Here is a 21,991-nt window from a genome sequence, read left to right on the forward strand (position 1 = left end):
AGATTTAAAATGACATCCCCGGTGGTGATATGGATCGCTCGTACCTGCTGTTCCTCCCTATCGTTTCCACAAAAAAGATTAGATAAATATCAATACCAGATGGTTCAAAGAGGAGGAAACTTGACAAGCCGCCAAGGATGAGCCCGGCATCAAATACCACACCAGATGATCATTTAATCATGCTTTGACTGATGTATGAGTCTAATTTTCGTTAATGAGCTGACAAAAATTGCGTACTTGTGTCAATACGGGTTATTCCGAGACGCTGATTTTTTGTACACCCAAGTGGTGGGGAGTTATTGTTGTAATAGAAAGTGGTGGAGTTGAAAAGACCCCGAAATAAATTGAACAATGGGAGACATTTTTGTCAATAATCCCAAGGATGAAGGATTATCACACTCTACTTTTACCTCCTTGAAATTAGATTATTTTTACGGGAGGTCGTCTTTCATGCAAATGAAGCGACTATTTCTATCCGAGTAATTAAAAAGCCAATTTGTGGTCTTTTTTTTTTTAGTCCTTTTCTCATTTTCTTCTGGAAACCGAAAAACGTGGGCGGGTAAAGAAAAACTGTCTAGGGAGCGTTGGCCAGATATATAAATAGAGTTGCACTTTTAAAGAAAAAGGTGCTCGAGGTGGGAGTAGAAACACGATCAAAACATCCAGAAGATGAAAACACGATGCGGAGTTGCAGACTGTGCTCAGGATGAGGGTTTGAGAAGTTCTGACAAATAATGATGCACCCTGACACGGAGGCGTTCGAGTGCGACGGGTTCTTAAAAAGGACCGGTCTGAGTATCAAATAGAGACTCTCTAGTATCTGCTCCAAAGGCAAACATCTATGCAGTTGCCTAATTGGGCCAGTTCGTCATTTTCATGTAGATGGGGAGACCATTCATGCCTTGTGGTCCTCATCATTAAGATGAATCACCTGATTAATCTGTCTAGTAACATCTGACAATATGTGAAAATATGATAAAACCCGATTTGGTGTCCCTCCTTCTTCGATCTTCAAGCCTCCATCCCATTGCACAAGAGCCCTAATGAGCCGCCGACGACCATCGAGTCATCTTACCATTGTCAAGTCCGCTGACAGATGAGCATGGGGGGGGGGGGGGATCTAAGAGCTTTGCTCTTCAACGAGCAAGACTGCTCTTATGTGGGATTTTCACAAAGTCCATGAAAATAGATAAACTGTGACATCATCAAAATATTGTAGATCCTGTCCAGTCCATTTATTTAGACCAGTAACCTCTCCAACCCAAAACGGATAATGCTGCAACCAAAATTGGAGGTGTCTCATATTTATGCAACCAGGTTATCTACATTTTATTTTTATCTTCCCCCTAAAAACATGGAGTCGTTATGTCATATTAAAGGCACAAAAGTTTTGACACACTTTACCTTGGCCTCGTTTTTTTGCACATCACAAAAACCTACCGGGGTGTGTAGACTTTTTATATGTGTTGACTCATTTTGTATTCAGCCTGTTCGGCTGCTCTTTGATTAATTGAGATATTCTTGTTTTAGTCTTGGAGGATGCCGGAGGAAAATCAGGTCACAGAGGAGGAACGCAGCATAATTTGTGGAGACTTTTAAAAAAGCCAGAACTTTCATTTACTGACACTTGTAGCTAGCGGTCTTACTCATAGCTATTTTGTCTCTCCTCCTGGAAATTAAAGCATCGATACAATTCTGAGGTCATAAAACATTCACAAGCTGCAAGCACATTTCACCTGCAAGACAGAATATCTATTGTACTAAAAAAAAAAACCAGAGACATAAAACTAGAACAAAACCAGATTTACTTGGTTGTTCCTCGCCCTTCATTACCAGACACCCCGACAACCATGATTAGCTAAACGAAGCATTTTAAATATTTCGCTACACCCTCTCTGCAAGTAAATCTGAATTTATGGTTTGAGGTAAGACTCCATCACCTTAAATATTTCCAAAAATGTTATATCGTCAAGACTCACCGGGTTCCGTCAGCTTTCCAGCTGACTTTGTAGAGACGCTGCTCGAGGAAACTGAGGTTTTCCCGATTCATTGACACAGGCTGAGCACCGGGAAAACCAGACCTGCAAGACACGTTGTGTCAGCCATGTTTTATTTCAAGCCGCAGCAGATGTCAAGAAGATAATGAGTGAAGAGAAGAAAGAATCTCAGTTTATGCTGACCTAAACATTAAATGTGTAACTTTATTTTCACAGTTGTTTCATAACATCCATATAGGTCAAATAATTTTGAAGAGAGCAAAAAACTGGAGACAATGTTCCTTCCGTCTCAGCCATTTCATTAAAAAGCCGCAGCTGCATTTTTTTGTCATAAGGAAAATCTATTCCTGACTCTCTCGCCTGTTTCAAAGTGTCAGGATCAGGGGGAGAAGAAAAAGAAAAAAAAAATGGTGACTGAAGAGAAATGAGATTCTCACAATACACCCACGTACAGTACAGTACGCAACACACCTTTTCCCAGGAGGGGAGGAGAAGAAAAGAAAAGGACTTACTTGTTCCACTCGGCCATCTCTTGACACATTCTTTGGATCTCGCCTAGTTTGGGTTGCGTGGTGACCTGTGTGACACCTTTGACCGTGACCCCTTCGAGGAATACAGCGCCCTGGGAGGGATGGATGAAAGCAAGAAATGTGTTGCAACCTCTCCCTCCTACGCCGAGTTTTATCGTGCCGAGCAGTTGTTCTTCGTGTCTGGAAAACATCATCAGCATTCTTCTTACCAGTTTGAGCTTCTCCTTCTTTCTCTTCCCGAGCGGCGACCCGGACGAGCTGGGCCCGGACTCCTGCTTCGGCGCGTCGTCGTCCGATTCCCCGGCGTCGTCCTCGAAGCACCACTCGGGCATCGTTGGGGGGGCGGGCGCGTCCTCCTCCTCGCCGTAGCGACGGTAAAGCTCTTTGAGGTAGTCGCCCTTGTAGATCCCGGGGGCCCGGGCCTGGGCGAAAGCTGCGACGGCTGCTTCCACGCTGATAAGAGGAAAACCCAGGCGGGATTATCGATTTAGACTCGTACGCTGACCGGATGCTGTAGAGCTGGATATTTGAACTTCACGAGTTGACATTATCAAACATGTACATGTGTAACATTTGAGGTAAGAAATGTGAATCGATGACGGATGACTTTGTACATGATACTATTTCGTCGTACTCGGCGGCTACAAATGGAGGGGTGGAGAAATCAGCCTGCGAGAAGTTCATCTGATAGTCGCATTATCTGTCAACACACAGGATGAGCCTAATGCTTTGGGAATATTCATTACACAGGAAATAAGTGGGTGGTGGGAGGGTTTCATCGGCCTACGTGTTCTCCAGCAGCTTCCAGGCATTCTCAGTCGACCTGCCCCACCTCTGTCGAGAGACCCCCTCCATCCCACCCACCACGATGAGGCATAAAAAATATTTGGCATGACAGCGATAAGCTATGCTTGCCGGTTGCCTGCGTTGATTGATAGTGACGTTTTAGTCTCCTCGGACATACGGTAATAATTGAGAGAGGAGAACTGGTTGATGAAAGAGGGTTGGAAAACACTGCATGCTTGTCACGGAAGAGCTTTCGCAACCAGATTGTGGGTGGAACCAATCACACGTTCAAAATGACCAAAACACTATATTTAAACACATACCGTATTGGCCCGAATATAAGACGGCCCTGATTATAAGATGACCCCCTCTTTTTCAAGACTCAAGTTTCCTTTGTCTAGACCTTGAATGTAAAACGACCCCCCCCCTTTTTAAATTTTATTTCAACAAAAAAAAAAAAACTATCTTATATTCTGGCCAATACGGTATTAGAAAACTGTGACATATGGCATGTACAAAATGTATGCCTTCAAGGGGCGGGGCTTGGTGGGAGGGAGGCTTTCATATAACATAGGCATCCTCGTGTTCAATAAATGATCTTTCCCGCTTACCTCCAATCCATCTTCTCCACCAGATAAGCACATATCAAAAAGCCAGTCCGATTGAACCCGTGAGTGCAGTGGACACCTTTGGAACAGCACAATAATCAAATATGAATGGCTTAATTCACAAGGAATACTCGGGAATAAAGTCAGAACAACACAAATTATAGTATTATTAATAAAGCACTTCTAGAAGGCATGACAAAACAATTGTGGCATATTTGGTGTCAAGGAACTATGTTGAAGAGACCTGAGGCGCTTCATTTAGACAAAAGATGGTCTTTGCCGCCATCTTGTGGCATCTATAAGCAAGTGCCACTCAGTTTGTTTTAACTATTTGCAGCAGAAAAGTCTAGCTGGTCTTGGGAGCTAAATTGAAGTCCACTGGGAAGGAGGCGGGGTTCAGCAATACATAATTTTGAGCTATATTAAACTTGAATTACCCTCTTATCAATATCCCAAAGGACAGTTTTTATACTGCACTCCCTGTGCGCAAAAAGTTTACCCGGCAACATCGCTCCCCTACTTTATATGTTAATGAACTGACTCAAGTGCTTACAAATTGCACTGTCTGTTTTGGACAGAAAAAAAAAAAAAAAAAAAGCATAATCACCAGGGAACTAAAGATTGGACACACTCACATGCAGCTTATGTTGAAGCAGTTTGTGTACAAGGCACACAGGGGTTTGTTCAAATCAATCTGGTGGGGTTTACTTTCAAGGAGCTCTAAAAAGGAGGAAGAGAGCCCCCTACTGGCTGAAAGTGAACCTTTCACTGTGTTTATGATCAGGTCAGTTCACTCTTGTTCTGTCTGACTAATAAAAATCTGAACCACACAGGGAGTATTTCAAACTTTGCTAACCATCTCAATCCTCACCTATTAGGTCTGTAGAGTTCTTCTCTATGAAATGTTCACAGAGTCGGACGAACGTAGCAGTCGTCTCTGTAGAAGGACATTCTCCATGACTGGGGAAAAAAACGAGGTGGAGAGCGTACAATACTACAGAATCATGCATTTTCATTATCATATTTTTCCCGAGTGTCATAATCATACCTATAGACAATTTAGCATCTTCCACTACTTAACATACAACGTTTTTGGAATGGGGAAGGAAACACCACCAAGGTCAGAGTGGAGATTCGAACCAAAAACCCTTTCTACTGTTAGGCAGATCTGCTACAGTATTTTCTGCACTATAAGGCGCACCTTTGGATTTTTATTTTAGATTTTTTTTCATACATAGGGCACACCGGATTAAAAGGCGCATAGAATAGAAGCTACTATATCAAACTGGGGTTGACTAGGGTTCTGCATCCACTAGATGGAGCTGTAAATTATAAGCTTTTAAGTGCGCCCTATAGTGCGGAAAATACGGTAACCGTTACCTCGTTGTACTGTACTCCATTTTCTATAACTGTTGTTCTGATTAGAAGCTGGACTCTATCCTAGCTGACCCCGACTTGGTCATCAGCCAATCAGGTTACATATAGACAAACAACGCAACCAATCATCACATACCCTTTACACTGTAGCTTAAAGTATTTGACTCCTTCCTTTTCAATGTCGTTGCGGTCGTAAAAGCGGGTCGTGTTCGTCAAATCCACGAGCAAACCCATTTTTACCTAAAGTGGAACCAAAAAAAAACATTGTTATGAATATCAGTGACAAAAAGTAGTGATTTAAAAGTTCCTTACATTTAGACTCTTCAAGTAGTTAGACAGCATGCTCGGGTAAAATCGGTTCTCCTCTGCAACTTGGTCATCATATCGGGGACCCAACATAGTTTTCATGGGCAAGAATTTACCTGGTGAAAACAAATATAAAGGGAAGCATGGTGGACGATTGGTAAACATGTCTGCCTCACAGTCCACAGTGTGTGGAGTTTGCATGTTCTCCCCGTGCAACCTTAATGATGACCAGGACATCTCAATACAAAGTTAAAGTACACACATAGAAAACAGAAAATGGGCAAGCAAGGGGCAATATTTATTTGGAAGACTTTGTGACATTCGTACAGTTAATAAACGCATAATGATGGACGATTAATTCAATTTTTTTACGCATAATGTACACAAAGCAAGGTAATCCACATTGTGCGCATGCGTGGACTCGGTTTGTTTTGACACGTGAGACGGACAATGCTGCAAGTACCAATAGCATCTACCCTTTACAAAAAGGTGTTATCAAAATACCCAAACACAACCAACAACGTTATCAATTAAAATTGATAATATTAGCATAGGGTGGCCAAAAATGCATGGTTTTACCGTGCGTCAGAGCAATCACTCAAAACTCCTGTTTTCCAAACGCAACTGCTCGCAAATGTTAGCATGTTGTGATGCTAGCGTGCATCGACACAAACAAGTGCATCGTTTTTTTTTTTTAATTGATGTTAAATGCAATAATAGCTCAGAAAGTCAAAACATTTCGCAAACAGCAAACTATAACAAATGTAGACAATGCAACGTGACGAGCTGCATAAGCTTGGTCATGTAAATGAGGCTAATTGGAGATCGGCTGTTACCTGCCACTGGTTGTCCTCTTCTGGGACAATTCCGCCATCGGGGTGGGGGTCCCAATTGTGACATGGTTAGCTCCCAGCCGTCAGAATAATGGACAAGCTCGCCTTACACGCTTTACAATGATCCGGGATCTGCAAGGTGTTATCACCTTAATCCTCGGACTCACCCAAACACGGCGGATTCAAAGGCCTCTTGAGCTCATTTAGGAATATAGCCTTAATTGACGGTCACCGAGTATTAGGTATTACGGTGCTTTTCCCTCACAAGCTATTTTTGTCTTAATTGCTAGATATCTGGCAAACATAACGTTACTCTTATAAGCATTGTAGCTCGGTCAGCTATGTAAACAAGCTTAGCTTCTCATTCACGTTCCATCGGAGTGTCTGTGTTGCGTTCCCGTGTCACCCGGAAGTTGAAATTTTCCAATTCTCCATACAATCTGTTTTAGATAATAACAGCACCCAATTTGTCTGTTTGAGTGCATTTGTATCAATATGCGTTAATCTTTATTAATTTTAATGTAATGATTATTTTCCAATAACAATATGTTTCCCATGCAATTAAAAACAGTCATCATATTTGGGTCCTGTGCAAAATTAACACATCATTATTATGTAAATTACGTTGTAATCTTAAACATATTGTTGCAATGATAAATTATTTTTTGCAAAATTTCGTAACGTTCGTAATATAGCGTGATTGCGATGCAATATATTTCGACCTTTCTGACGTGCCATACATATTTCCACTTCCGGGTGTTTGTTTTCATCCAGAGAGAGGTGGAAGTGGGACTGTCAAGGGGGAGGCTTTCTTTCCCCGCTTCACTGTAGAATATTTTTTTACATACATATATTGGGAACTCTCTACCGATACTACGGTGGAAATGCAGCACTTTAAACTCAGTCGAGACAAACTGTACAGCACCAGATGCTGCGGTTGTTGTCATGTCCGGACGGGGACGATCATCCTCGGAACATGGTACATGGTAGGTAATAAAAATCGATAGATTGATTGAAAGCTTATCTTCGAAACGATTCGATCATGCGTAACAGATATTCTTGGTTATTTATTCCGAAAATGGCCTTGATCTTTCCAAACAAAGGATGAATCTCATGTTAGCCGTAAATGCTAACGTTAGCAAACAATCGTCCCAATTTAAGCGTTATCTTTTAACATCGCTGTAAAAAAAAAAAAAAAAAATACATGTGGAATGTATTGATAACACTAGTAATCGCAGAAGGGTAGCCGGTTATGTAGGTCGTTTCACGTCATAGCTAGCAAGTTGAAGCTTAACCGATAACGATTTTGTGTACACCAAGCAGATTGTTGATGTTATTGCTAATCGTGATTTAAATCCCTCCACAGGTGATCAACTTGTTGATGGGGATCCTGCTAACGGTTGCCGCAACTCATCCGGAAAGCGTTCCCTCTGTCAACTTACAGTATGCAGTTATTGATCATTACTTAACATCTGACCGGATGTCAGGTAGGTTAAATTAACTATTAACTAGTACCAGTTTGATAAAGGGGTTTCTCTATTTAGGCCAATCGTTCATTCCTGTGGTGAGGTGACCTGGATTTGAACTGAAACTGGAACACACTGTAGTTAATCAATAACTCAATGTAGTGGTAAAGTCAGAAATAGAATGATTTGTAAATGTAACTTATGTGTGATTACGCAATAAAAGTTGGGAAATGCTGTATTAAAAATGCTCTCTCTTGTTTTTAACTAGGTAATGCCGGTGCCGGATTGGCCATTTCTCTTCTGATGGTTACTATCAGTGCTATGTTGCTGTATGGCGCCATTACAGTAAGTCCGCATTTATTTAGACGACCTGAAAATTGTCACAAAACAAATGTTCTTGTTTTGTCTCCAGCATCGCAGTGGGCTTCTCATCCCGTTCTTCTGCTACCAGATGTTCGACTTTGCGTTAAGCTGCCTGGTGGCCTGCAGCTCTCTCACCTATTTGCCTCGGATACAGGAGTACCTGGACCAGCTGGTTAGTCTCTACTAGTTCTTGACAGTATGTGAATTTATCTTTGGAATTAATTGATTATCCCCCTCACTATTTCCTCAGCCGGATTTCCCGTACAAGGATAACCTCCTGTCTCTGGATTCTCGGTTCCTGTTTTTCTTCGTGCTCATCCTGTTCACCTTCCTTATCGTCCTCAAGGTAAAAAAAATTCTTTTTACCTTATTTGACGGGTATTTACTGTAGTTGCGATGATCAAAGTCTCGTTTATGTATTGATTTTTTTTTTTTTTTTTTGAAGGCCTATTTGATGAACTGTGTGTGGAACTGCTACAAGTACATCAACAACAGGAACAAACCTGATGTCGCCGTTTTTCTCTCCTTTGAGAATGAGGCCCAGGTTTGTGAGTCAGATACTATAGTGTTTCCAAATTACAAATATTTAAATTATATTTCATTCCCGTGTCATTTGTTATGTGCAGCCATCGGCCACCAGGGGGCAGCCCAATCACAATCATGCGCTTTTCTGTACCCATCTAACAAACAATATGAAATAGAGATTGACATTTACTCCTGTGATTTAAGGAGTCAGCAAGATTTTTTTTTTTTCAAATAAAATAATAAATGCATGAACTGACCTGTCATGACTTACATTTGTCTTTCTGTATTCCACGCAGTCGGATCTGCCCACCTACGAGATGGCAGTCAACATGCCCGACAAGGACCCTCCTCCGCCTTACATGCCCATGTCTTAAGGACCAGCCCACTGTGGACAACACGAGCCGCCAAATGCATTTCTACATTCCCCCACTAACCCTCTTTATCTACTTCCATATTTTCCGCAAACTTTCATTTAATGTTTCAATCCAACGCAGTCAACAATCCAGCAATCATCCTCATGTAGACTGACAACGCACTTATCGTAGCTCTTTAGTTGTTGATCTTTTTAAAACTTAAGAACAATCGCATCTCGGTTTTCGGGAAGCACGCCACAGCACTATTTTTTGGAGTTATTTATTTAGCTTTGCTGTGATTCACTACCATCACTACCACCAGCTCAGATGTTTACATCACACTCTGCTGCCAGCTAGTTTTCCAGCAGTGAGGGAGGGAGAAAGAAAGTTGCTTTGCCACCAGCTTGACATCAACTCATCTGTCGTGAAACATTTGTTGTTGCATGCCCTCCCATTACTTAACCAAGTTTTTTTTGTTCCATTCCATTATACCCACTTTATTATATTCGTCTTCAATAAAGAGTTGAGACCATACTTTTGACTATTTGTCAAACTATTTTGGGAGAACCGATCCTCTCAAAGCTTTGTGTTAACTTGGAGTTAAGTTGCAAACTGTAACATTTAATAATTGTACGACCTTGACGTGACCCTCTCGTACATCATTTGACAACTTGCTACTTTTAGTTCGACCACCCTGCATGCCATCCTTCACAGAGGCCAGGAGGTCACGTGACCCAGCCCCCTGACCGAAACGTATTTGTGACGTGTTGGCCTTGGGCCTCCTCATATGAGGAGCTTTCGGGACTCTGAGAGGAGAGGAGACCACCCGTGCCAATTGTGATGAGGATGATGAAGTACTGGTTGTGGGGTCTTGTGTGCGGGACCTCCTTAATGCTCGGCGACGTGTTGGCCACCTACCAGCTGAATGCACGGAGCTTCGCGCAGAGCAGAAACAATGGACGACCACCCACGAGGACGTTCGACCCAGCAAGTACGTTCAGCTCTCCCATCTAAAGAAAGTGATGCAGGATGAAATTATTATAATTATCGCATTATCTGAATATGTGTGCAGTATTTTAATAAAAAAGCAATTAAATGTACTTTTCATCGCTGTCCAATTTAAAAAAAAAAAATACATTAAAAAAAATTAGATTGCTGGGCAGCAAAGTTTTGTATTTTGCAAACAACATACGGACGTTCCTAATTCCACTAATCTTCGAGAATGTGGTTGCTACCACCACTAAAGTTCTTTATGTGTTAGCTGGATTACTTAAAAAACTGGGACTTCACAAAAATGTAAAACTATTTTCCATGTCCTGCACCGATAAATTCTTAATGAAGTAATCCTGCCAGCACACAAACCAAAAAAATTCTTCACTTTTAATTTGTCAGCAAAAGTCTTAAGCCACCATTAGCAAAGTAATAATTATTACCTAACAAAGCTTGTGGTGGAGTAAGATTTTTGTACTTTAATATCACTGAAATTTACTAAAGCCTCATTTCCACCATGTAGTGCAGATCAGTTCTTTCAATGGGAACCTGATCAAGATCTTCTAGCGAACTGAACTGTACCATCCAATGGAATGCGGCTTTGGTGTTTGACACAATCCACAATCTTCTTTTTGACCTACTAATGATCTCCTCTTTGGTGGCCCTGTAGTTCACAGAGGTGACTACACGTATAGAGGAGAGTATCACTACCACTACCAGCCACCAAGGATTTCTCCACCGGTAGTGTATCGACCTTTTCCATTATCTCCTCCAGTGACTTACCAAAGACCCTCGGTTCCTCTGTGGACCTATCAGCATAGATTTAAAGGGCATCTACAGGTGCCCCATGGTCTGACCCCACCTGTAGTCCACCACCCTCAACATATACCCAAAGGTTATTATTACCCAAAAATCCCATGTCCGACCAGATCCACGGTGGCAACTAAACCTTTGGTAGATCTCCCAACCGTCCCTCCAACCCAACGACTAACCACGACGGCACCGACTGTGCCACCGACTGCGCCAACGACAACGACCGCAAGCACCACGACAGCAGTGAGGACCATTTTGGCACCGGTGGAGACCACAACTCCAGTGCCGGTCAGTACCCAAAGCGGCTTCACCACCAGTCCTGTGAAGACAGGTAGACTCTTACCAAGTCAGGTTTGCTTAATCATCAAAGTTGATTTCTTTTTGTATTTGTAGTTAATGCCACTCAAATGATTTTATTTTTAAATATATATTAAAAAATGGTAGACCACTTCTTTGGAAGGCCACTGAAATATTATTGTTTTAATTTCTCCCCCAAAATATATTTGACGCCATTAAATAATTTTTTAACTTGCATGGAACCTTAACAAAACTACAAATGCATCACTTGCTCAAATTTTCCACGACATAAATCAAGCCACACCAGATGTTGCTTGGAGAACAGGAGCAAAGATGTATGGAGATGAATTTGATGGTACGTCCAAATGTTTGAATGGATGTGACTGGGAGGAGCAAAAATTTCAGGTCCATCTTAACGTGTGACATCTTTTTTTTTTTTTTGTCTGGTATCCTTTTCATTCAGGATGAAAGGATAAGACCAATGTGAAATGAATGAATCTTCTGGAGATGATGCACAAAGCCAGAATGTTCTCTGTGCATCTCAGGATGAAAAGTCAGTTCCTCATGGTTCAATGTGTTGGTCGCTCTTTCCAATGTTTGAGCCACGATGCTTGTATCTAAACCGAGAACTGCCCTCGTAAAATTGAGATAGCCTTAATGCTGCCGTGTTGATCACCAGAGTCACCAGAGTCTGAGTGCACGAGCCGCCTCTTGGACCTGGTCTTCATCATTGACAGCTCACGAAGCATCCGCCCCAGTGATTTTGAGAAGGTCAAGACGTTCCTGGCGCTTATGGTCGACACGTTGGTGGTTGGCACGGACGCCACCAGATTGGCCGTGGTCAACTACGCCAGTACGGTCAAGATCGAGTTCCTGCTAAAAGATCACTTCAACAAGGCCGACATGAAGAAAGCCATCTCCCGCATCGAGCCCCTGGCCGCCGGCACCATGACGGGCCTGGCCATCGAGACGGCCGTCAAAGAAGCTTTCACCGAGGAGTCGGGAGCCCGGCCTCATTCTCGGAACATTGCCAAAGTGGCAATCATCGTGACGGACGGGAGGCCTCAGGACCACGTGGAGGAGATCTCCGCCGCGGCCCGCGCCCAAGGCATCGAGATCTACGCTATCGGGGTGGACCGCGCCGACATGGCGTCTCTGAAGCAGATGGCCAGCTTGCCTCTGGAAGACCACGTCTTCTACGTGGAGACCTACGGTGTTATTGAGAAGCTCACCTCCAAGTTTCGGGAGACCCTGTGTGGTAGGACAAAGACGGCACCCCCAGAGATCTTGGTCTACCATTAACCCCGGTTCTAGTGGCACACTTGGAGGCACCTACAGTCTAACGAGGGGGAGTTCTAAGGATCTTTTCCAAACCATAATAAATCTAAAAGTAAAAAAAATCCTGAACCCCGATATGGACTGCAGATGTCAGCACTAGAACCTGATTAGAACTCCAGAATTAATCCCCCCAAAAAGTTTGAGGCTCAACAAAGCTTTAAACTTTTTTAAAGACTTCATATCGTACTTATATATATGTCCTTCCTTTAATCCCGGTCTAGGTATGGACCCCTGCAGCACCGGAAACGACTGCGAGCACATTTGTGTCAACAACGTTGCCTCCTATTACTGCAAGTGCCGCACGGGTTATATCCTCAATCCCGACCAGAGAACATGTTCCCTAAAACGTAAGCTGATAATATCATAAAACGTAAGATAACTTTGAATAACACAATGTCTTGATTGTGATGAAGAGGTGAAGGCGGTGGTTGCGGATCCATGCAAGTGTGAAGCCAGACTGGCTTTCCAGAAGCAGACGCAGGTTTCCGTACAGCAGCTTACTGCCAAGCATATCCTTCTTGTTAGGATCTGCACTATGTACCGTATTTTCCGCACTATAAGGCGCACCTAAAAACCTCCAATTTTCTCAAAAGCCGCCTTATAATCAGGTGCGCCTTATATATGGACCAATATTGAGCCACTACAGCAGGCGTGTCCAAAATCCGACCCGCGGGCCAAATGTATATATCTTATATATGGACAAAGTTTTAAAATGGGCCATTCATTGAAGGTGCGCCTTATAATCCAGTGCGCCTTATATATGGACAAAGTTTTAAAATGGGCCATTCATTGAAGGTGCGCCTTATAATCCAGTGCGCCTTATAGTACAGAAAATACGGTACTAGTAAAAGCATTTGCAGACTTTCCTTGACTTCAGAGGCCACTCGCTGATGTAGCAGGGAGAATAGAACGCCTTGAGGAAACGCTAGGCCGTGTGTGACGCTCGACAAAGGGGTTAGTGTCGACGCTCAGTGAAAGACAGTGTGACCCTTTCCATTTATTTGCTTTACATGCACAGCGGGGTGTCGGAGACATGGACCGCTGCAAGGCGCACATGTGCTGCTCCATAGCTGCTGGATGGATGTCAAGCTTTCGTGGAGCGTGGAGAAACGAATCTACCGTTCATCAAGTCAAATCTGAAATAACATTATGTGACCTCACCTGCACACGTGTGCATCTTGTATATATATATATATACACTGTATTATGGTTTGTTCTGTTTTTGTTTTGATATTATAAAAATGCCTGCACGTTGTGGTATATATATATATATATTTGCATTTAAACTGTGCTACTTTTTATGCTAACGGTAACACGATTATATTTTTAAATATATATTAAAGCTGGTCAATTGATATTATGAGCTGATACATACACTGTCTTTTGTTTGAATAAAAAAAACATGATAAGCTCACTAGGAATATTTTGTCTTTTTAAAGAATGAATTTAAATAAACAACAGAAGACAACAGATTTTTCCTTTGTGTTGCTTGCTTAATTTTAGCCTGAAACAAAAATCTACATCTAGTGGAACAAACTTTTTAAATAATCAAAAGTATACAAAGATTAATATAATGGATGGATGGTCACAAATTGCCAACTAAATAATTGATGAATAAAAACAATATTGTACACTATATCTTTCTTGGGTAGCATTAATGGTAATTTTTTTTAGGATAATGCTACTTTGTGTGAGTGAGTGGATGGGATTTTTTTTGGGCGTGTGATATCAATATTCCGACTTGTCGAAAAACATTATCATCTATTTTTTGACTCATAATTCAACGCCTCGTCATCAGTGCTAATATGTAATGTTGCGCTCATCTGACAAGAACAACATGTTTTCATCACCATGCACTGTTAGCACCTTGAATGTATGCAATCGTCAGGGGTCAAAGGTGAGCCCTGGGACTTGTTTGTCGGACACAGAGGGTCTTCTGTGCGCGCCCTCGCGAGTCAACATTTACCTCCAGTCTACTCGTGTCTCCTTTTTTACTAGACAGCTACTTTATGTTTGTTTGCCACCTGGCCGGCTTTCATGGTTACCACACATAAGACGAATGTGACTGGCACGTCTCCGCGAAGTGGAAAAGATATCGTAAAGGCAAGGAATTCCGGGAAAGGGAAAAATAACGAACGCGTACAAAAAAATTGATTTAGGTGTTTGTATCCATGAGGGACATTTTTTACAGGTAGATGTATTATTTCAACCCTCAGCCAATAATAAAAAAAAATCAAGAATTTTAGAGCAAATTAATATGATGCTCAACTGTAAATTATTTATAGAATCAGGTAAAGAATAAAATGGCTGACTGACAGCACGTGATGGATGGGTGAGTTTGGACTTTTGAACACTTTGTGTCAAGTCTCTCAAGTGCATACCGCGGCACAGAGATACATTTAAGGCACTGAGCGGCAGTGTCCGTTTACTTCAAGTTCATGTGGCGTCACGTTTTCATGTCTTCCAAGTAAATCCTTCGCTTAAGTAGAAATTGAGCCAGCCCAGAACATAACATCTCATTGGAACAAATGGAAAAGCGCATCTATTTGATTATGAGGGAAAACATGTATTAACTAGGAAAATATCAGGATTTATTTAATCTTTAAAGACAATTATGTTACATCTGTTGTCTGATTACAAATTTAAACTCTTGTTTTTTGTACCTTTATAATGTACCTTATAATAATGTAACATTGTTACTTTATAATAAATTTTGTTTGCATTGTGTTTCCTATTAAAGTACTGACTTTAAAGATGGCTTCAACAAAAAAGCAAGAATAAATAACAACAATAAAAAAATACAACCTTTGGAAAATATGGATCTTTGGTTTAGCACATTATTTTCCTTTTCAGAAAAAAAGTCATTACCTTCCAGGACTATAAGTCCAACCTTAGGCTTCACACAGTGTGGAGATAAATGAAGCACAAAAAGGAAGCGCACGCATGGCCGCCAAGTGACCTCTGCATTTTACCCCAACAGCTGTTAGCTTCACTGTGAAAATTGGGTCAGGATGTCTCACAGTTGCAAAAAAATTGCCTAAACTAAACTGGAATAGTTATTTGTATAGTATAGTTAGGGTGCAGTCTGAATTTTTTCTGGAGTGAGCTCCTACTCACCCGCTACACTAATGATAATAAGAAGGAAAGAAAAAGTGAGGGCTGTAAAATAAAGACCAGTTATTGACCTTGTAGTGGTTTTCTTGTGTGACCTCAGTGCAGTGACATCAAGTCCCATTCAGTGATGATGTGTAGTCAGTCAGATGGGATGGCCTCTAGCTCCACACTATAGAAACAAGGATAGGCGAAAATTGATAAATTGAAATTAAACAGGGGGGGGGGGGGGTACATAAGGAACAAAAACTGTGACAATTACACACACATACATTTGTAATGAACACAGTGAAGACTCTTAATATTAATAAAATATAATTAATATTCAGCACATTAGGGATAGAGTTTGTTATTGTTATTGCGCCCTAGTAGCATTTGGCCACGCCCACTAAAAGACGAATGTGAATCCTATTGGCCAACGTCACATCCGACAACAATGGCGGACGAGTGTTTACAAATATTCCAAAATGCCAACGTAGAGTTTAAAAAACAGAATTTCAAAATGGCAGAAGAGCTTTATAACAAGTTCATTTCGTCCTGCCAACATTCCAGGTTGTTGTTTGTTGACTAATTAGGCTAATTAAGATTTCTGACACTTAGCAATCGAGTGTAATGCTTTCACCTTGTTTTCACAGGGAATGTGAAGCTTCTCGTTTGGCGACCGCTTACAACAACCGCGGCCAAATAAAGTACTTGCGAGTGGATTTTGAAGAAGCGGTCGAGGATTATACCTCAGCGATAAAGGCGGACGACAAGTTTGAAGTAGCGTTCTACAATAGAGGACTAATACATTATAGACTGGGTAAGAGCGGACGCTTGACGTCGTGAACTTCAACCACTTCCGGTTTCTAACAATGGCCTTCAAAATAAATCACAATACGGCGCTTTAGAAAAACGCCAAAAATACAATATTTAAATATCCTATAGTAGGACGTATGTAATTATACGTCCCTGTCCGTGTTTAAATTGTTAGAACTATTTACCTCAATGAATGAATAAATTGAGGCTTAATTGAATTCATGTGAATTATAATCCTGCATATGGATAATTTGTCATTAAAAATGCTACTAACATATAGACTCATAATTAGAATAAAGGTACAGGTTAAAAATTTCCATCTATTTTCAACATTGTTGGATTCCTGAGGACACTAGATGGCGCTATGTATTTACAAAGCCAAACCCTTCTGAGAATTTACAAATGCTGACTCAACCATTTAAAAAGCATCCACTTCCTTTCCACTTTATATCTTCTAGGTTTTTTTGAGAACGCCATTAAGGATTTCCAACAAGCTTTAAAGCTCAATGAAGCCTTTGAAGACGCCAAAGTCGGCCTTCGACGGACTCTGTTGGACCAACAGGACAAAACGAACAGAGGATATTAATATTTGTGAACATTTATGTCCAACCAGTGTTGGTTATGTACATAACTTATTAAAACATGAGAAATATTTTGTGAGACTCTTGGAATGACTTTCATATTTTGTGTGGAAAATTATTTTGTGTAACTGTGTGGGTTTTTTTTAAAATGTAGTTTGTGTAGGTGTGGGCGTGGTTAGTGATGCAACTCACCTGTGCATCATAATTGCGAGTAATATAAAAAGGGTAGTTAGGCCTAACTTAACCAGTCAGCCTCTTCTTCACTTCAGACTTGGTGGGGCATGCTGGGCTTTGAGTGCCGAGCTCCACAAGCATTTCGTTTCCTGTGTTGGTTTTTGGCTGTACTCAGACTGATTGCGAAATGTTAAATATGTAAGTATATCTTTTTTATTCTTCGCACTATGTTCTTGTGTCTCATCCATTTATTTTTGAAGACTAAGATGGAGCCTGCTGGCTGTGGTAATCACCTTGAGTCAAGCAAAGCTGAACTCTAAAGGTCACACAGATCCAAGTGAGTTAATTGGTTATTTTTTAAATCCTTTTTGTGTCTAATAAGTGTCTTCTAACTCAGGTGGTTTAAGATCTGATTGTGTGGGGAATCTGATGAGGCTCTCGCTGGACAAAGCCCTGGCTGTAGGAAACCAACTGGAAGTGGAGGCCATCAGTACGTGTAGTTTTAAAAATGTCTCCGGTTTGATAAATTAAAAAAAAAAATGGCTGCCTTCACCCTTCTAGATGGTTCACGACACATTGTGCTAACACCTGCCTTGGCTGCTCAGTGTGGCTACAGCATGGAGTCTGACCCGTGGGGCAACACCAGAATCTACACATCCCTGATGGGCTGCTTTGTGGACAACAAAGTATATTGATCATTTCTGAATCCAAATATATTTCTTTCAGTCTAACAAATCAGAATCTGTTTTTCCTAGGATGACAAGACCTTCAATGTTGGTCTCAGACTACGAATGTACAGCAATAGACCTTCAAATGTAGTTTCCCATAATGTGATGAAGACTTGCAGCTACACCCGCTGGACCTCTAGAGAGATTCTTTGTGACAGAAACTACATGGAAGTAGGTGACGTTTTTGCAACGACTGCATCAAAAATTCCACGTTTAATGAGTTTGTTCCTTCTAGGTGTCAAAGTTCATGCCCCCACTTCATCAAGATGATTATTTGAAGAATACTGTCCCTAGTGTATGTGGATTAAAAAAATTAAATGGCTGTGTGCTTAATATTGCAATTAAAGTAAATCTTTTTAATAGGCCTCCAGTCAGTCTGGGATCTGGAAGATGACGTTCTACACTCCTGAGCCGGTCGTGATGATGAAGGGTGAAGCTGAACAAGCTGGGTACAGTGTCATGACCTCAGTGAGCCGTCTTGTCGTGCGAAGCCCTTATAGTACAGCAGAAACTTACGCTGAAGATGTAAGTGGTACACCAAACCTTAGAAGTAAAATTAACTCTGGAATGACTCATTTATTTTTATTTTAAGGTGGCTGGAGTCCCAATGGAGATTCTCAAAGTCAGCATCTACCATGAAACACCTGAAGGTGCGACTGTGATGAACATGGCGGCTGCTTGCCCTACAGGTGAGGTTAATAAAAAGTAACCCCTCCCCTTTCGGTGTAATAAAAATTATTTTTTGACAGGTGGCGTTCTCTTCACCGAAGATGTCATCTCCTGGCACGTCCCTCGCCGTGTGACTCCACTTTTAGATGGTACCATGAAGATCCTCGAGATGTACATGGGCATCAACGGACAGCGTATGGATCGCCGTCAGATGGCCGCACGGGGCTACGCTCTGTCCGCTACGGACTTTCACATCGTTGTTGAGCTCCCCGTGGGTTCCCCTGATGGCTACAACAAGGTTCGGAGTCCTGCTCCCTCTCAAGGATTCCATGACTTATTTAAAAAGTGATATTTAATTGCAGAGTCACGCCCCAGATTATCAGTACCATATCACCTACACGGTTGAGCCCATGCTGGAAGTCCTGTGGCGGTCTGAAAGATCTAATGAAGAAACAAGATATACGATTCTCTTCCCCATCACCACACCTCTTATGCCGAGGTCACCTCAAGCTGTGGACTGTAAGACTCAATTTCCAAAAGTTCTAGTGAAGAGTATCTTTACTAATTAAGACTTTCCTAGTGACCAATGCAGAAGAAAGATTATTCACCATCCATGTGGGCACCTTCTTGGATGATGTGGAGCTGAAGAACCTCACATTCGTGACCGGCACGTACTCTGTGGAGGAGTTTGGAGCGAAAGGCTTTGTTGTGCAAGAGCGGAGACATCCTGGTGGCACCAAAAGCTTCACTCTGAAAGTTCCTTTTGCTGTCGCTGAAGTCCTCAAACATGTATGTGGACTAGTTTCTCCAGATGGGATGTGTAGATGATTAATTTTTTCCTTATCTGCAGAATTCTGAGCCCTTGGTTACAACCTACACACTCGCATTAGTCTTTGGCTTCTTGATCCAGCCTGAAGCATTTCCTTTTGCTCACCCTGTGGAGGTCACTGCTTCTTTACGGGATGTTGGTAAGACCTTTTTTCGGTTTTGAATTTATAACATGAGGTTGATTTTGAATTATTTTCCTCCAAGTTCTTCCTACGATCAGAGGCACTTGTGATCAGAGTATGTTCTACGTTGAAGTGAAGTTTGGCAGTCAAGGCAAGAACTTTGAGACTCTGGTTGGATACAAGCCACTAACTCCTGAGCTGGAGAAAGCGTTCAGACTGCAAGGGAATGAAACTCACCTCACCCTTGTGGTTTCTTTTCTTGCCAAGCAGATCGTTTTTGAGGTAAGAGCTATGATACGAAAAACGTCCATCTTTTTTTTTAACTGCTTATTTCCACAGCGCATAACTTCAGATTCAGTCCGAGCAAGACTTGACCTGCTTCTTTGGGAGACCACCAACAACTGGATGCTTGCTGATCTCCACTTGACTTGCAACTTCCCTTTGACCACCACTGGTATGGCAAATGAGTTCACTGTTGATTAATTGGTTGACCTTTGACATCCCTTATGTCCTCCAGTGTGCTACCCCAATGGAACCATAACGGCTTTGGCTGTCAAGGTGGAGTCTGTTCCTAACCTCATCCCAAGCTGGCTCACACTCAAGGACAAGTCCTGCAAACCATTCTTCAGCGATGACCGCTTTGCTTATTTCTCGTTCAGTGCCAACAGCTGTGGAACTGCAAGAACAGTACGGTTTTTTTTTTTCTCCTGACTTTGTATAATTTAAAGTCTTAACCTTTGTTGTCTCCAGTTCTTCAACAACTACATGCAATACCAAAATGAGATTAGCCTCTATTACAACACCAGAGGAAGTTCCTTCACGTCATCTTCTGATCCTGAATATAGGCAAGTTTGGCAAAATGTCTAATACACTTTTTTTTAATAATTCAGCTGAATATTTTTTTATTCCTTCCAGACAAACTGTCAACTGCTACTACATGATCAATGACACTCAAACTATTTCGTTCGGCTACAAAACCCCCAACCTTTACCCCTCGGCTGAAATCGGACAGGGGCAACTTGACGTGCAAATGAGGCTAGCTCATGGTAAGTATTAAAAATCTGCAATATTGAATAGCAAGTATTTAATCCCCCCCCCCCTCCCTTTCTTAGATGCCACCTTCAACCACTTCTACAAAGCTGAAGATTACCCAGTAGTGAAACACCTCAGGCAACCTGTCTACTTCGAGGTAGAGCTGACTCATTCCAATGATCCTTCCCTGGAGCTCATCTTGGAAAGCTGCTGGGCCACTGCTCATGAAGACTCAAGTTCTCAGCCCAGTTGGGATATCATTGTGAACACGTGAGGAGGAGTTTTGAACGACTCTTCTTTCCCTCTGCACTGATTTAATGTCTTTTTGAATCAACAGTTGCGGGAACCAAGAAGACAGCTATCTTACGGTTTTCCACCCGGTTGCGGCTGATAACAGGATCCACATTCCATCCCACCTCAAACGTTTCTCTCTCAAGATGTTTACCTTTACCAAAGAACATGAGATTCTTAAAAATGAGGTACCTCGAAAGAATCTCAAACAAGCATTCACAGCAGATTAACGTATCCGTTCAATTTCAGATGTACATGCACTGTCATGCAATGGTATGCAACACAAATGACAAATCAGAAGATGTCTGCAAAGGTCAATGTCCACATCATCATGGAATTTCTGCTTTTCATGGGATCCAAGGAATGAAAAGAAGTGAGTCTTTAGCAATCAAATTATTCCACAACATGTTTACTATGTTATCTTCCTCAGCACAAAGAGCAGATTCAACTCAGCAAAGGAAGATTTCAACTGGACCAATTCACCTCTTTAATTCTGAATAAAGATTCTTAAACAAATTTTTGTTGCAATGACTCATTTTTATGACTGTTAAACTGCAATAGAATTGTAGTTGGTGCTTTTAGTTTTGGGGAAGATATTGCAAAACTGTAATGCATTAACCTGAGTAGTTTCTAAAGTTGGTGCATAGACAAAATATAGTAAATCCACATTTTTCACTTTTCTATTTTATGCAATTGCAGTCTTGAAGATTGAGTAATCTATTGTTACAGGTGTTGCAGAAATAATTTTCTGATCTGTGGGTTATTTTTTACTGTTCAGTTTTCTCTATGTATTATCTGTCACATCATTTGGTGCAGGACTACAAAGCAAGGTAATGGGTGTGGCCATCTTTACCGTATTTTCAGCACTATAAGGCGCACCTAAAAACTTGCAATTTTCTCAAAAGCTGACTGCGCCTTATAATCAGGTGTGCCTTTATATATGCACCAATATTGAGACACTACAGCAGGTGTCCAAAGTCCGGCCCATGGGCCTAATGTATATTTATCTTATATATGGACTAAGTTTTAAATTGGGCCATTCATTGAAGGTGTGCCTTATATATGGACAAAGTTT

General features: G+C 41.5%; 5 protein-coding genes across 7 annotated transcripts in view; 4 read left to right on the plus strand and 1 right to left on the minus strand.

Moving 5' to 3' along the window:
- rngtt (RNA guanylyltransferase and 5'-phosphatase) overlaps nt 1–6,857 on the minus strand; it is a 37,747-nt gene extending 30,890 nt beyond the window's left edge. For both annotated transcript variants that reach the window (XM_049757219.2, XM_049757217.2), the window contains exons 1-8: nt 6,441–6,857; nt 5,611–5,720; nt 5,435–5,538; nt 4,793–4,881; nt 3,925–4,000; nt 2,737–2,980; nt 2,510–2,619; nt 1,980–2,081 (exon numbers count right to left, since the gene is read on the minus strand). In XM_049757219.2, coding sequence (XP_049613176.1) covers nt 1,980–2,081; nt 2,510–2,619; nt 2,737–2,980; nt 3,925–4,000; nt 4,793–4,881; nt 5,435–5,538; nt 5,611–5,720; nt 6,441–6,504 — 899 coding nt within the window. In that variant the 5' untranslated portion in view covers nt 6,505–6,857. The remainder of the gene's footprint in view (nt 1–1,979; nt 2,082–2,509; nt 2,620–2,736; nt 2,981–3,924; nt 4,001–4,792; nt 4,882–5,434; nt 5,539–5,610; nt 5,721–6,440) is intronic.
- A 319-nt stretch (nt 6,858–7,176) lies between these two features.
- laptm4a (lysosomal protein transmembrane 4 alpha) lies at nt 7,177–9,678 on the plus strand. The gene is made up of 7 exons (XM_049757253.2): nt 7,177–7,423; nt 7,804–7,924; nt 8,172–8,248; nt 8,316–8,438; nt 8,517–8,612; nt 8,712–8,810; nt 9,088–9,678. Exons 1-7 carry the CDS (start codon nt 7,322–7,324, stop codon nt 9,163–9,165), a joined length of 696 nt encoding a protein of 231 aa, XP_049613210.1. The 5' UTR covers nt 7,177–7,321; the 3' UTR covers nt 9,166–9,678.
- Nucleotides 9,679–9,805: 127 nt separating this feature from the next.
- On the plus strand, nt 9,806–13,985 carry matn3a (matrilin 3a). The gene is made up of 7 exons (XM_049757284.2): nt 9,806–10,139; nt 10,812–10,813; nt 11,933–12,502; nt 12,804–12,929; nt 12,996–13,091; nt 13,467–13,536; nt 13,601–13,985. The coding sequence occupies exons 1-6, from the start codon at nt 9,985–9,987 to the stop codon at nt 13,520–13,522; spliced, it is 1,005 nt and encodes a 334-aa protein (XP_049613241.1). The 5' UTR covers nt 9,806–9,984; the 3' UTR covers nt 13,523–13,536; nt 13,601–13,985.
- A 2,127-nt stretch (nt 13,986–16,112) lies between these two features.
- ttc32 (tetratricopeptide repeat domain 32) lies at nt 16,113–17,143 on the plus strand. Its single transcript, XM_049757279.2, has 3 exons — nt 16,113–16,245; nt 16,329–16,495; nt 16,950–17,143. The coding sequence occupies exons 1-3, from the start codon at nt 16,130–16,132 to the stop codon at nt 17,075–17,077; spliced, it is 411 nt and encodes a 136-aa protein (XP_049613236.1). The 5' UTR covers nt 16,113–16,129; the 3' UTR covers nt 17,078–17,143.
- Nucleotides 17,144–17,278: 135 nt separating this feature from the next.
- Nucleotides 17,279–21,432, plus strand: zpax1 (zona pellucida protein AX 1). 2 transcript variants are annotated; one of them, XM_049757212.2, is made up of 21 exons: nt 17,279–17,444; nt 17,507–17,583; nt 17,629–17,736; nt 17,808–17,932; nt 18,002–18,145; nt 18,210–18,269; nt 18,338–18,499; nt 18,567–18,663; nt 18,724–18,941; nt 19,006–19,162; nt 19,224–19,432; nt 19,494–19,611; nt 19,676–19,875; nt 19,933–20,047; nt 20,111–20,280; nt 20,344–20,438; nt 20,509–20,639; nt 20,706–20,895; nt 20,963–21,104; nt 21,166–21,289; nt 21,347–21,432. In XM_049757212.2, exons 1-21 carry the CDS (start codon nt 17,434–17,436, stop codon nt 21,415–21,417), a joined length of 2,724 nt encoding a protein of 907 aa, XP_049613169.1. In that variant the 5' UTR covers nt 17,279–17,433; the 3' UTR covers nt 21,418–21,432. The 2 variants fall into 2 exon arrangements, with proteins under 2 accessions (XP_049613169.1, XP_049613170.1); XM_049757213.2 differs by having other exon boundaries at nt 17,644–17,736.
- The last annotated feature ends 559 nt before the right edge of the window (nt 21,433–21,991 follow it).

Source organism: Syngnathus scovelli, chromosome 20, assembly GCF_024217435.2.
Source record: "Syngnathus scovelli strain Florida chromosome 20, RoL_Ssco_1.2, whole genome shotgun sequence".
Classification (NCBI taxonomy): domain Eukaryota; kingdom Metazoa; phylum Chordata; class Actinopteri; order Syngnathiformes; family Syngnathidae; genus Syngnathus; species Syngnathus scovelli.